Source organism: Oculina patagonica, chromosome 3 (genome assembly GCF_052425735.1).
Source record: "Oculina patagonica isolate OP01 chromosome 3, crgOcupat, whole genome shotgun sequence".
NCBI lineage: Eukaryota > Metazoa > Cnidaria > Anthozoa > Scleractinia > Oculinidae > Oculina > Oculina patagonica.
The window spans coordinates 13867495-13881886 of NC_135760.1; the positions used below are offsets into that span (position 1 = coordinate 13867495).

The following is a 14392-nucleotide window of genomic DNA, read 5'->3' on the forward strand; positions in this document are numbered from 1 at the left end:
TTTTCATTACTGCAACCACGTTTTGGAAAAATGAATGGTCAAATAATCAATTTCTTCTAGAGAGAAGTCTTAAGTGTGTAATTCAGATTAAAACCTGCACTCCATGACCCATCAATAAAAGGAACAATTTTGATTTTTTTATTTGTTCTTTTTATTATTTCAACTTATTAACTATTTATATTAGCAGAATCTTGACAAGAAGGTAAATATTCATGCTATGGAGACACGGTTTTAACTGGTAAACTTCCACCAATAGTTAAGTTGGGTGGTAGATTATCTGTGTCAATTGATTTAAATGTTCTGGTGTCTTGAGGCTTTGCTGATGTGTAGAAATGGATGATATCCTGAACACTGTTCATTTCATTTAATTGAAAATTGGGTACCAGAAGGCCAAACTCTTCACAACATCTGTTTAGTACCTAAATGGGAAAAAAATTGTGTTATTGGGAACTTGCTACTCAGTCATTACCTGACACTTCTCATTAATGCACCTAGTGTATTGAATCCAGGTTAGATAACCAGACATCTTTGCCAGATTTTTAAATTTGAATACCCTCAGATAAAACTCAAGCAGTGCTTCAATTGTTTTCTGCTTTACTGCAGACATCTGTCTTTAGAAGCTCAATGAAAATGGACAACTTTGCTTATGGTTGGTGAAGATAATTTAGAGATTTGACAAAATGCAGTTTGAAAACCGCTTTGGCAAGAAGGTTCCCAGGCTTCTTTATTGGAAGATGGGACAAAGGTACTAGTGCCAGGATAGACGAAAGTCAGTAACTGACAACTTTCAAATTGAACAGAAAGAAAGAAAATTACTTCGTGTTCTTTTCCTGTCCATCTACTCTCCAATGGGTGTCCCTATTACTTCAAAACTTAATGACATCCCCAGGTTCCTTGTAAACTATTATCATTCCTGTTAGAGCAGTTTTCAATTGAGTGTCGTAAAACCAAAACCAAAGTAATTACTCCGGCCAATCACAAAGGACACAGACAATCCAGTGAACCAATCAAAACTCGAAGCAAATACATGTAGCTGGCACGAAGCGCAGGAAAACGTGCGCGAGCTAGTCACGATTGGTTTTGGTTTTACTCCTGATTGGCTGAGAAAGTGGCGCGAGATTTTTAAGCCAATCAATAAGCGTAGTAATGCAAAACCAAAGCAAACGCAATTAACTTTCGACACTCAAGTGAAAACCGCTCTATTATAAGAAGACAAGGTGTCAGACCAGGCTTAAACCCAGACCTCTATAACCAGAGCCCAATGACAGAACTAGACTATTCATCCAACTGGCCAGTATAAGACATGGGACTGTAAACTCTGGACTGCAGACGATGGCCTGGGTTCAAAACATGGACTAAGGTATAAAACGCAAGCCATGAACTACAGCCTGGGTATAAATTACAGTCTAGGGTATAAAATGCAGACTAAGGATTATAAACTGCACAGTAATGCGAACTGATTGTAAAAATAATGATGACGAGGCTGTGAGCATAAAATTGTGTTTTACCTTTTGGTAAAGTACCTTACAGTCAAAACAGCCCCTTATAAACCTTAGTCCATATTTTATACCCAGTTAGCAGTCCGTTAGCACATGTTTTTTTATTAAAAGCTTAGTCCATGTTTTGTACCCAGTCCGTAGTCCACAGTCTATATTTTATACTGACCATACTGCTGCTTTACATCAAACTACTGACAGCCTCTCACCTTATATTTTACAATAAGGTCTTGGACTGACTGATTTTGCCATTCACTGCTGTTAGGTATTGTTTCTGTGACAATGTTTTCTAGTTTATTCACAATTTCATGTGTCTCCATACTGTAAACTGAAGGATCCTCAGCCTTGGCCAGTTGGTAATAACTGAAATGAATGTTTTACATTAGCAATATTGACCTTGGATCATCCTATTTTGAGGGTGAAGGGGTAAAATGGGAACTGGGATTTGCCTATTTTTTTACTGGGAAAATGGGATTTGGGTCACTGGGACTGGGATTCAGGAAATCACAAACAAAAGAATGGAAAGAAGAAAGGGAAAAAAGACAGGATGGGAATGGGATTTGGGCAAAATTTGGGCTGGAAAATGGGATTTACACCCACCCCCTTTTCAGGACTGTCTATTTTCATGGAAAGAGGATGATCCTAGTGGTCCCTAGTGATCATCCCCTTTCCATGTACTAGACAAGGCGTAAATCGTTGTGAATATGTATGCCAAGCTTTCTGATTTTTGAAGAACTCAGGATTTAAATGTTGCTTTTAAAAGGGCACCTGAAGTGAAAAGTGGGGGGGGGGGGGGCGGGGAGAGAGAGACCCTGGGAACAAGGTTGAATAGTACTCTCTCTAACTTAACTGGTAATTTCCCCAAAAAATAACTATGAAAAGTCGAAACCAAAAAAGGAAACACCAGAAATTAGCAGGGTAGTTTTATTGAGAGTTGCGACTTCCACCAAATCACTAGAAATTTCCTATTAATTTGTCAGATCAGATAGCTGACCTGGTAGGGTTTTTGTTCTGCATCACTTTTTGTTCTGCAACACTGTTTATCTAAATTGAGCTCACTTTAAAAAATAACAAGCCAAAAAATTATTCAAGCTATAGAAGATGAATGGGCTATTGCATAAAATTTTTTTTGCTCCCGACCTGTTGAGGAACAGTGGAATTCTTTGGGGGTAAGGGCAAAAATCCGTGGATTTCCGTAGGGGTAAGACAAAAATATAAGGGATTTCTTCAGGGGGGAATGGGTGAAAAGTTATGGAATTCTTAGGAGTAAGAACGTGTTTCTAATGGAATTCGTGAGGGTTTAGCACATTTTCAAAGAATTTCATTGGGGTATAAGGCATTTTAGACGTTTTTAGCGGATTTCTTTGGGGGGTAAGAATAGCAGGTGCACAGAAGAGTTTCATCTCCAGCTGGTCTACTCCCACTGCTCCTTTCAACGTTAGATTTCAATTATCTTGTCAGGTCAAATAGCTGACCTTGTAGGATTTTGACCAGAGACCCACCTCTTATCTGGCACACTCTTTCACTAAACTAGCTTACCTTAAAAAATTCTATTATCAAAGGGATGCGGATATTAAATGCTAATAGAAGTTCCAATACCGACCTCTCAACTGTTTCCTTTTCTTCTGGCGGTGTTCCCTCGCCAAAGACGTATTTTTTCACCCTGTCGATTAGTCGGTCTGTTTTTGCTACATCAGTACTGATATATAGTTTACCAACTGTCCGTGAAACTCCTTTTAACTTTGAAAATCTGCACCAACTCCGTGCTACAAGCGCCATGTTGGATTGTTCTACCTGACCACAATGCTTTTCGGTTTTAGAATCCTCGCGGTCTAGCTGTCGCGCGTGTACGTCGCCCACGAAAACGGCATGATACAGCTTGGTCGGATTTCTTTCATTATTTTGGTCTCACGTTATTTAAACAAACTTTTTTATACAATTTCTGTTTGTATAAGGGTCTTTGAAGGCTTATTTTAATAGCTGTTACAAAGAAATTTTCTAACATCTGAAACAGTTCGAGCAAAGGGCGAAAAGAACTGAACGCGCGAAACGAGAAATATATAAAGACGTCTAAAAATTAGCAAAACGGGGTTTTTTTTTCTCACCAAGGAAGGTCGCTAGACATGAGAATTGCGTGACAAGAGACCAATCAGATTCTACTGTCATGACAACATTAACAGCCATTCACATGTAAATTATTTTGGGTGTGCTTATTTTAGCTTGATTTTATAATCTCGGGTCTTGCCAACTTTTGGCCGGTGCCGTGCGGTTATACTTTTTGAAAAACCAAAATGTTTTTATTTTAAAACACTGTCACGACGACTCTCGTCAAGAAAAAAATTGCAAATCCACCACACTTGTAATGTACAAGTTTTCAGCCAAGGAAATACAAATCTACCATGATATTTCACTGCGAAGATCAAATTGTTTTGGATGTACAATTTCATTTGCAAGTCGACGAGCCTTTATACTCTAGCGGCCAGGCATGGATGTCATTTCTACTCAGTACTCATACCCTTTTCAGTGTTTTGGTGATAGTTATAATCACTAAACTGGGCGTTCTAAGATCCATAAGGATCAGAAGTGTGCAGATTCAAATTCAAGTCGACAAAAATCAAGGTAAGCCGTAGTTTTAATTTTGTGAATTTGAAATACAAACCGCATGCGGGCATTTGCAGTGTGCATGCAAGGTGCGGACCCTTAGATTGCATCCACGGATCATCGAACATAAATTCTTCCGACGCGCCATAAAATTACTTGTGACTAGATCATAAAAAAATATTATGCTGTTCTTTACAACATGTGGAAAACTTTACAATTTTACGATCAATGACAGTGGAAGTGATTGAATCGCCAAGCCCTTTTAGCATCAGGACAACAAGCCACATGCAAATTCTTGGATCATACGATGTGATTCTAGGCTTTTCATTGGTCGATTGATCTGCTATTTATATTTTGAATGCCGTGTAGATCAAGTCTATAAAATCTTGTCATAAGTGTAAAACTGTCATAAATTCTTACTGTTTTAGAACTTTCAAATTTTCCATTTGCGGCCGGGAATCGAAATTTTAAAAACTAAATGATCTATCTGGTATTTATAATTTGATTATGAAACTTTTTAATAAGATACTGTAGTTTGTTGAGCAAAGTTCAAGTCAGTGAACATGCGGAAAAACTGTAAATAAAGCTGACATAATAATAATAATACTACGATCAGTGAAGATTAATAAGCAGTGTTTTTATCTCCAAAGTAACAACTGTATTTGTAACTTTTTTTAACGAGTCACTAAAATCGCAGGTTATATGTACTGGGTTGCCGGCTTTCATGATCATTCGTTCTTGCCTTGCCCCGAGGGTTTTTGATAATTACTGATCGGTCAGTGATGCATGCAGAGTGCAAAAGGAATAGCTCATTTGGAACCAGATAATTAATTCACCTGCCATAAAGCATTTTATACGCTAGCCGGCTTGGTATGACTCGCGCAGTATTGAAAAATGTTTCCGCAAGAAGCGGGAATAAGAGCTATTTTTATCGACAAAGTTTATATTTGTATGAAAAATAACTTTTTCCTGAGATAGATGAAACACAAATGCCGGCTGAAAGCAAATTTGTAGCTTCATTAAATTTCTCGCGCGCTCGTGCGTGGTCGTCGCGTGTAGGATGCGAAAAGATTATTTAACGGTTAGAAATGTAAACAGTTTTGTAAGAAGTTGCTAGTATAATACAATATGTTTATTTTATAACATAACAAAGCCAAGCAGCTTATCAAACAACTGGACCCATGATTTTAGGTAGAACACAATATTTCTTTCTCATGCTAACATGAAACATTACTTGCGTAGCTGGCGTAGGAGGAAGAGGGAATCATCTAGGGAAGAAAGGAAGGGGGTATTTTTTTTCCCAATTTCTCTCCCAACCCCACCCGTAATACGCCTGTTATGAGCCCATGCTATTGATAAGATCTTATTGTCACTGATAAAAGTAAAAGTAAAATATGATTCTCTTGATAGCAAAAATAGTTCATGTAGTGTGAACTTCAATTGGTATCAACATCAAGACAAAATATTTCCACGTAGAGTAGTAATAAAATAAATAAATACGTAGGTAAGCGCTGGCTGAACAAAAGAAATTACAGGTGTAGCAAACAGTTGATAAACTAAGCAAACTGCAATCATCTTGTTTTTATTAGTCTAAAAAGACAAAAAAAAAGAATTGCTTTACTGCAGAGAAATATTTTTAAAAGCTGAATAAATAGCTTCTTTTTCAATAACAAAAGAGCTTTTTTCTTGTACCCCGCATTTTATCGCGAAAAGTAATGAAGTAGCGCGTATTAGAGTCAGGGTCCATACAGGGGGATTTTAAATTGGGTATTTAAAATATACTGTGTTTTCCAAATTTTGGTATTTTGCATGATTATGAGGGGGGGATTTTGGGTACATGTTTTCGGGAGTGGTATACCACTTACCCCCAAGCCGACCCTGTAGAGTTATTGATTGGCTCATCATCATGTTATCGGTTGGTCAGGAAAAAAAATTAGTACAGTGCCGGTCGGATTGCTTTATTTTATTCTAGAAGAGTTCTAGGACGTCGAAAAGATCAAGGAAGGTTTTTATGACGTAATATACAATTTAGAAGCTATGACCCAATTCGAGCCCAATTCGTCTGATCTAACAGTCGAAACTCGTTATAGCTCGAGAACTACGCCGTCTCCTTCTTAGCTGTTACCAGTTGGGTCAATCTGGTTATAGCCTGTGTTAGGTTAGTTAGGGAGCATCGCTAAAAATGGGGTAAGCGCAAAGAACGGCGACACTGTCACACCCCTCCCCAAATTTTTCGCTCGCCGTTTTTCGCACTGCTCCCCAACTAACCAAACAACAGCAAACAGGCTAATCTGGTTACAGTTGGGTCAATCTTTGCTCTGTACTGGAAACGAAGACTTGGGGTACGAGATTGCAGTTGGGTTGTCACGCCAACGCTTCGGGAGAAGGTTGGTGACTACCCAAATATGTGCGGCCCCAAAACGATTAGGTTGGCCACAATTCCAGACAATATACGTTGGGACACTGCATAAGTTTTCCCCTTCCTCCGGGCCTTCCCCCACTTTCAATGATAGAATCGGTTATTTCTTGTCTTTTAATTCAGAAAAAGCCGATATTTTCCAACATTGTTGTGGCGGGAAGAGGTTTTCGTGAATACAGTAGGTGAAGTGTCCCATCTATTTTCGTCTGGGATTGCAGGCTCTCAAATGTGAAGTATTTTCAGGCAACCCATCTTAATCAATGGTTCTTTGTTCCCTCCATTCGGGCCCAGAAGCTGTACCCTACAATTCAAAGCGGCGCTCGACGGGACCCTTTGTCTGAAATAACTGTCACGTGCTTGTAAAAAGAAAATGTATTACAAAACGATAAAAGTCCATCAAACTTCATTATAAGAAGCGGGAAGAAAAAAAACACATTAGAATTCGTTTGTTAGCGCGCAATACTATTTTAAAACACTTCAAGGAAATGAACATTGACTCACTGATTGACTGATAAGACAGTCATGCAGGTGACAGACATTGCTATCAATTCTTTCCTTACGTAACAACGGTCACGGTCACGGTCTTGCAGGCAAAAAAAAGTGCATTGTTCGAGTTGCTAACCGGAAAATTACTGAAGATTGGGGAATAGAAACTGGAAATATTTGTCTCACGCAACATGGTGGATTCTCTCAGCGGCTAGTGACCGCTACACTTTTGAAACTTCAACCCTTATACTCATGCAACTATATTTTTGTAATTTTTTTTCCAGCATGGCGTCAACTGCAAAATCTTTAGAGATTTAAAACATTCGATCAGTTGGTCATGACTAATTAATTACTTTAACTGACTAAAAACGCGTAAAATGAATGAAAACACAGTCCAGAAAAAGAGAAACGATTATGATGATAACGGACAATTTTTTATCGAATTTGCATTATTTTTATTTCTTTGCTTTGCTTTGTTCCACAAGAATCCGTGACAAGAATAAATTATCGCACTGTGGTTAAAATCCATCTTGCATAATCCCGTGCTCTGTGCACGTGTACACCAGACGGGCTTCAACCAATAACCAATCAAATCATCCCAACTATCATTTGCAAATTCCCGGATTAACAGCCCATCTAATAAAATATGTACATCTCTTCGAAGAATCTTTCTTGTAAAAGTACTCGGCAGGCTGTGTTTGTCGTGTCAATTGGAGCTATCCGAAAGCTTGGTATTTTGTGTCTGAAAGGCATAGAAGAGTTCAAACGACATTACATTAAAAGTCCTCGCTTGTACTTAATAATATCGCTTTAACATGCGGGTGCACGCTGATGATGAAATTTCTTTTGCCGGTTATCACCACCTGAACGATCTCAGACATGATTCCGCTTGGATTATGTCGTGTGTTCTTTATGCCCATTCGGCGATTTGTCTCGTCGTAGTTGTCGCCTTTGCAAGCTACGGCCTTGTTTGGCCGGTAAGGGATAAATCAGAGACTCTCCTGCACAAGACCACAAGGAAAGGTACGGTAACGAGAATACGACGTCCCGGTAATGTACAAATGTTCAAATTTGCATTCTGTCACCACGTCCGCTCGACCGTCGCGGCCAAACCGGTTTGATCGGGTTTGTAACCAGTCGAAGCGGTACGTTTCCTGTGTTCTCCACCTTCAATGGAGTGAAACGTCAAGTATTCTTAATCATGGACTATATATTTAGTTCGATATTTTTCATCTTAGTTGTGATTCCCTCGCTGTTATTTGTATGATCAGCATTCGCTTTGTTGATCGCCATGTTGCCCTCAACTCTGATCTGGAGGCAATCGATACGAACAAGTTGGGCGTTGGCTAGGATTTTTTAAGGGAATATTTGTAAAAAAACGGATAGCATTGGGTTATTTGTATTGCTTACACTTCAAATGATTTTAGACAATATTTGCAGTCGATAAAAAAAAATTGTTTAGGTTCTTATTTTGAAGGAAATTTTTCGTTTAAAACGTCGATAAAAAAAATACTGAAATAATTTGCTATGCTAGTGCATCGTCTACATCGGTGACGATCTGTGATTGGTGGTTAAAAAATGCTTTCTCGAATGCTGAGAACATGCAAAAACTATTGCCCCGCCATTGAAATCGCCGTTTATTCTGATCGAACAAAGTATTGAGGCATTGCAGCATCCTTAGACACTTATAAAATAAAGTGTGAAATAAAGTTATCCAAGCCTACTGTAGGGCCCCATTTAAACCAGCCTTCTTGGCTGCAATGGGTTAACCCTGACAATATTTCAATAAAAACAGTCTGCGAAAAGTTTGATTATGCCGTCTGGTGTTCTTGTGAGCTTTAGTTAAGCCTTATATACCAGAAAGTAAAGTTAAACGGGTTTTTTCAAGTTAGTCTTTGCTACTATCACGCCCCCGGTCGGTAGGATACCAACACGTTTTATTGAGGGGTTGTATTTTTCACACGATCGACCAAATTCCGTTTAGTTGAAAGAAAATGTTAAAAAAAGATTCAGTTTGGATAACAGCCACAAAGGAGAAATATTTGCCTCTGAAAAAATTTGGACTTTTCCGAACGACCGTAAAATTACTTGGGTGTGGCTAGGGCAGACTTCTATTGAAATCACGTGATTTTGGAGACAAGAACTTTGTACTCGGTCTGTAACAAGCAGTCTTTATTCCTGTAATTTGTTGAAATCGTTATTTCTGATGGGGAACAAAGTTAAAAACAAAACTTAACATTAGCGTTTATTGACAACCGGTTGAGGTGAAGATCGATTTTATGCTCCAAAATAAAATATTGCTTCCATGATCCACAACTGCAAACTTAAAATTTGCGCAACGCCGGGTGACTTAGTATCAGCTATGGTTGCGACAGCTACCTTTTGATCTTAATCTTTTAATTGGGCATTTTCCTTCTTATTTCTGGCAAAAAAAGCGGGAAAATCGTTGTTAATAATTTACGAAATTTCACTGAGCATTTTCAGGCTAAAAACAATTGCGACGTACCCTCTCCACCCTCGAGACAAAGTAAATCGCCCCAGAATTCAGTGCGAGCCTAAATTTTCATGTGGATGTTATGTCGCAATCCTCGTGTTGGATTGCTTCGCTTTTTCTAAGTTCTTGGCTGTCATAAAACAGATCCTAGGTTTCAAGAGGTCAAGAAAACGAACGAGATTTCACATTTTCATCATGAATTGTATTTTGCGCGGACCAGTGGAGACGCTTTTGTGTCGATCGCTGATGCGATCTTCAGTCAATATGGCCGTGAAGTCGAGTGCTGTGACAACATCAGTTCAAGACCTGCCTATTTTGTACAGTAAAGTTTCTATTCTTGGGTTCTATCCTTTATTTTCACGTAGCTATCATTCAGCGAGAGGTAAGCTCATTGTGGAGTTAAACGATAAAAAATTCTGTTTCTCGAAATCAAAGGCGAAACCTAAGCTAATGCGTTTCTGGTTTAAAATTTTTTATACAGGCAAAGCAATTCAACACGGTCACTCTGTCGAAAACGCAAAACGTTGGTCGTATTTTTCCCCCACCTTATTTTCGTAAAAATGTTAAAACGGGGTGAAAACTTTCCCTATGTTTTGTATCTGGTGTGTTCCAAAAATACGTAAGCTTGTGTATAAATAGATTTCTTATCCGTTTTCAGGAGCGAAAAGACTTGGAACTGCTGTAAGAAGCTATTTGGGAACTCTTCGGTGGTTTAGCATTCCAGCGAGTGTTGGTTTCGCTTATGTTTGTTATCAGCAATTCTGGCACATCAAGGAAAGAGAGGAACGAAAACTCAAAGGAGGCGAAAGCGTCGAACCAAGTCAATGGCAGGTGAGATTGCGTGACTGACTTGTCACGTCACGAAACATGTGGATTTACTAAATTCATGATTTGTTGTTTTTTTAGGTCGCCTTGTTCAAGAAGTTACCTACAAGGGCTTGTTCTCGTGCTTGGGGCAAAGTGTGTGATGTTGACTTGCCAATGTGGTTACGTAAACCAATTATTGGCTCATTTTCATGGTATTTCGCATGCAATGTCGCCGAAGCAGTTGAAGAAGAACTTCTAAATTATCCAAGTCTTGGAGCATTCTTCAGAAGGCAGCTTAAACCCGATGTTAGAAATATCTGCGATGCCAGCTCTATTGTAAGTGTGTGCTCAATTTATGTTTTGATTTGTGTGGGGGAGGGGCTGGATTCTGTATTTGTGACAATTAAACCCCTTCTGGTTGTTCTCTTACATGCATACATGTAGACTGCAGGATCTTGCCCAAATGATCCCCACCCCTACCCCTCTGCTCAGTTTTGCCATATTGCTTTATGTCATCTTCATTAAAAGAAAGTAGGTATAGTGATATCTAGGCAGGGGGTCGGGGAGCCCTGCCTATAGAAGCAGTCTCGGCTTTGAAATTGCTAAATATCAATTCTTCTCACTCATATGAAAGAAAAATTTAAATTAATAAATAAGGTTTTTTTTATTTTTTTTTTTTTTTTTTTTTTTTTTTTTTTTTTTTTTTTTTTTTTTTTTTTTTTTTTTTTTTTTTTTTTTATTTTTTTTTTTTTTTTTTTTTTTTTTTTTTATATGAAAAAAAAATATAAAAAAAAAAAAAAATTGCCGTACCTAACTCTTATGTAAGTTATGAGAATCTGGCATTTCATTAACACATCTGTTTTTGAGTTAGTTTTTCAATGGTTCACTGGCTCAATGAATCACTTAATTTATTTTGAATTTTTTTTGTTTATTCAGGTGAGTCCAGCTGACGGCACAGTGCTTCATTTTGGTGAGGTGGAGAATGACATGGTGGAACAAGTCAAAGGAATAACTTATTCAATGAAAACCTTCCTAGGACCCAATCAGCCGGCCACTTCCACACTAAAGGAAATAGAGTCAAATGACAATAAAAGTCTGTACCACTGTGTTATTTACCTGGGACCTGGTGACTACCATTCATTTCATTCACCTAGTGAGTGGGATGTCAAACTCAGGAGGCATTTTCCAGGTAAGTGATTTGCAAATATCAACTTTAATTGGAATTTTTATTCAACATCTTTGATTCTTTATGGTTTATAGTTGAATCATCAAGTGAAAGTACCAGTACTTGAAAAAAAAAACCCTTAATCATGTCATCCCACTTAATGACCATCTTCCCTGAGTGACCACCTTTCATGATCCCAAGGCCATTATCTTACAACTGATTAAACTGTGCCGCCTTTGTGCTTTCTTCATTGGAAAACTATTTGAAGAATCTTAGATCTAATTACAATTTTTGTCTGTCCCAAAAACTTGCCAATTACCAGTAGTGTCTATCTGCATTACTCAGTTCCATATTTTCTTGTTTGTTGCAGGGGATTTATTTTCTGTGCACCCAGGAATAGCTCGCATGGTCACTGGTTTGTTCAACCATAATGAACGTGTTGTTCTCACTGGTTCTTGGAAACATGGATTTTTCAGTTTTACGGCTGTTGGAGCTTACAATGTTGGATCAATTAACCTCAAGTTTGACAAGGTAACTTGCATGTTTGAACAGCACCTTTGATTCAATGAAAAAAAGTTGATTCATTTATCAGGTTCAGAAGATTAATTTTTTTCTCACTCATCCAAATGTCCCATTGATTTCTCCCAAGAGGTACTGATTGCATTATTTTACAGTACAACAATCCCCCTCCCCCTTGAATATCCAAATCTATAAGCAGAGCCTTCTTTTAACAGAGAATTACAATCAGTCATTATGTTATGTCTGTTAAGAATAAGTTAAGGTCAAGGTTCCAATACCAGCACTTACAATTTTGACTGGTTGTTGTCTTTTACTGATAGCTTTGTTTCATTTGTTTCTGCAGGATTTGAAAACAAATTGTCCAGGACATTATTCTCCAGGTTCATTTGATGAATTGGAATACAGTAGTGACGAACCTAAAGGAGTTTCTCTTGTACGTGGTGAGAGGATGGGTGCTTTCAATCTCGGTTCAACTATTGTCTTAATATTTGAGGCACCTAAAGACTTTGAGTTTCACATTCAAGCTGGACAGAAACTGAAATATGGTGAACCAGTCGGATCATCAAGAGAAGAGGCAGAATAACTAAATTAATGCAAATTAGAATTTATAGGAAAAGTGTTCAATTTATATTAGAGATGGTCTAAGGTGTTTTGTTGCTCATGTAGGATGTTACAATTTAAAGTTTATTTTGACTGGAAGATTTTTCATTGTGAAAAATAATTCCTTTTGAAAAGAATGTAATACCCAAACCAAGTTGGCTTTGTTGGTAGTAGCATAGATAAGGTATTTTGTTGGACGTGTCGCTGAAAATCGTGTGGTTTACATGGATAGGTTATACAAAGAGAACATGTGACTTCCTTGTTAGTCATGTGTTTCTTTCACACTTTTGAAAATCAGAAGGGTATAATCAGGTGTGGGAAAATCAGTCGATGATCTATGGTTGAACAACTTGAGCAAAACTATCCCAAAATGCCATCAACATTGTGTGCTTGTGTCTGTTAATTCTGAAATATTTCAGTGATAATTTGTCATTATTGTTGGATTGAGTAATTTTGAATGACTGCATCAATGGAATGTTTCAAAAATTAACCAATACTGATTGACTTTGTTATGAAGTGACACTACCAGGTGTTGATGGCATTTTTTAAAAATATTGTGAAATTTGTTAAATCTGTACAAAGATTATATTGAAAAATATTTATTATACATAAATTGTTTATAATGAGGGAAACCATGTGTAGGTGTGTCGGTCAAGTTTGTATAACCTACATTAGGTTCACTAGACATTTATTTTTTACAAAAAGTATAAAAGAAATAAATGAATTAAAAAAAGAAATATTTTTGTTAAACCAGGGCTAGTAAGAACTTCTACCCTGAAATATTACTTTTCTTAAAAACAAAGTTATAAAAGCCTTTCTTCATTGGTGTCCAAATCTGACGTAATCAAAGGGACTGCTTCGCTTGTTTTTTATTGTCAAAATTATTGTCTTTCTTAGGTTAGGTTGAGATTGAAAAATTCTGTCGAGCAACTGCTTTGTTGTTTGGCATTAAGCTTTGTCTTCTTTCTACACTCGTCTCATCAGTTTAGCTTGCATTGAGTTGCCAAGAAAAGCATGATCTTAAAAAATGTTTTCTAGCTAGACTCCATTGTTTAGCCTGGTAGTGTCGTTTACAATGATTCGAAATAGAAATCTCATTTTACTATTGGTATTGAGACAGCCTGTGCAATTGTGTTACTACTTCGGTTAGTTCAGTCAAATTCAGTTGCAGCCCTTTATTGATTTGTTGGTAAAGTTATAACTAGATATTTGTACTGTACTGGATGGACGTTCAATAAAAATGGTCTTCATTTTTAAATTTTGGTCACTTGTAACTGACTTTCTCTTATGCCAGAATGTATCACCATTGATAGATCTATTTAGTTTTTGCTCCAATTCAAACTGACTTCCAATATTTGCAGGCAACACTGTCTCTTTTACAGTCTTTATTTGGGTTGTCAAGCCATCAACCTTCCCCCGCCAACTTAGTATGTAGATGAGTCATGCGATAACCCAAATATCAGCTACAAAGGAGACTAGCAAAAAATGCCCCTAAATAAGGACATGGAGGGAGGAGGGGAAGCCACAAGCCATACGGCCCACACTGCAGGAGCTTATCTCAGTTTCCATAACATTAAGCGGCTGGGAATATTTCTACTCCCCTCTGAATGGGATGCTAGTCCATCGCAGGGTACCCCCAGCATTATGTTGCCGGTACCCATCGATACACCTGGGTGGAAAGAGAGGCACTATGAGAGTGAAGTGTCTTGCTCAAGAATTGACCCCCCGCAGGGGCTCAAACCCGGACCGCTTGATCTTTAGTCTGGCACACTAACCATTGGGCCACTCCCCCTCCCATAAATAAG

At 37.9% G+C, this 14392-nt stretch overlaps 3 protein-coding genes across 5 annotated transcripts in view; 2 read left to right on the plus strand and 1 right to left on the minus strand.

The window, feature by feature from the left end:
• The window catches only part of LOC144646761 (SEC14-like protein 2), a 137833-nt gene extending 132623 nt beyond the window's left edge, over nucleotides 1-5210 (plus strand). The window contains exon 17 of the mRNA XM_078506445.1: nucleotides 5196-5210. The gene's annotated coding sequence lies outside the window, so the exon portion shown is untranslated. The remainder of the gene's footprint in view (nucleotides 1-5195) is intronic.
• On the minus strand, nucleotides 128-3295 carry LOC144646799 (large ribosomal subunit protein mL50-like). Its single transcript, XM_078506488.1, has 3 exons — nucleotides 3100-3295; nucleotides 1706-1859; nucleotides 128-419 (listed from the first exon to the last, which is right to left on the minus strand). Exons 1-3 carry the CDS (start codon nucleotides 3273-3275, stop codon nucleotides 216-218), a joined length of 534 nt encoding a protein of 177 aa, XP_078362614.1. The 5' UTR covers nucleotides 3276-3295; the 3' UTR covers nucleotides 128-215.
• LOC144646757 (phosphatidylserine decarboxylase proenzyme, mitochondrial-like) lies at nucleotides 3735-13067 on the plus strand. 3 transcript variants are annotated; one of them, XM_078506440.1, is made up of 6 exons: nucleotides 3735-4115; nucleotides 10155-10327; nucleotides 10403-10639; nucleotides 11240-11492; nucleotides 11839-11999; nucleotides 12331-13067. In XM_078506440.1, the coding sequence occupies exons 1-6, from the start codon at nucleotides 3896-3898 to the stop codon at nucleotides 12568-12570; spliced, it is 1284 nt and encodes a 427-aa protein (XP_078362566.1). In that variant the 5' UTR covers nucleotides 3735-3895; the 3' UTR covers nucleotides 12571-13067. The 3 variants fall into 3 exon arrangements, with proteins under 3 accessions (XP_078362566.1, XP_078362567.1, XP_078362568.1); XM_078506441.1 differs by lacking the exon at nucleotides 3735-4115 and adding an exon at nucleotides 7662-8025; XM_078506442.1 differs by lacking the exon at nucleotides 3735-4115 and adding an exon at nucleotides 7883-9878.
• The last annotated feature ends 1325 nt before the right edge of the window (nucleotides 13068-14392 follow it).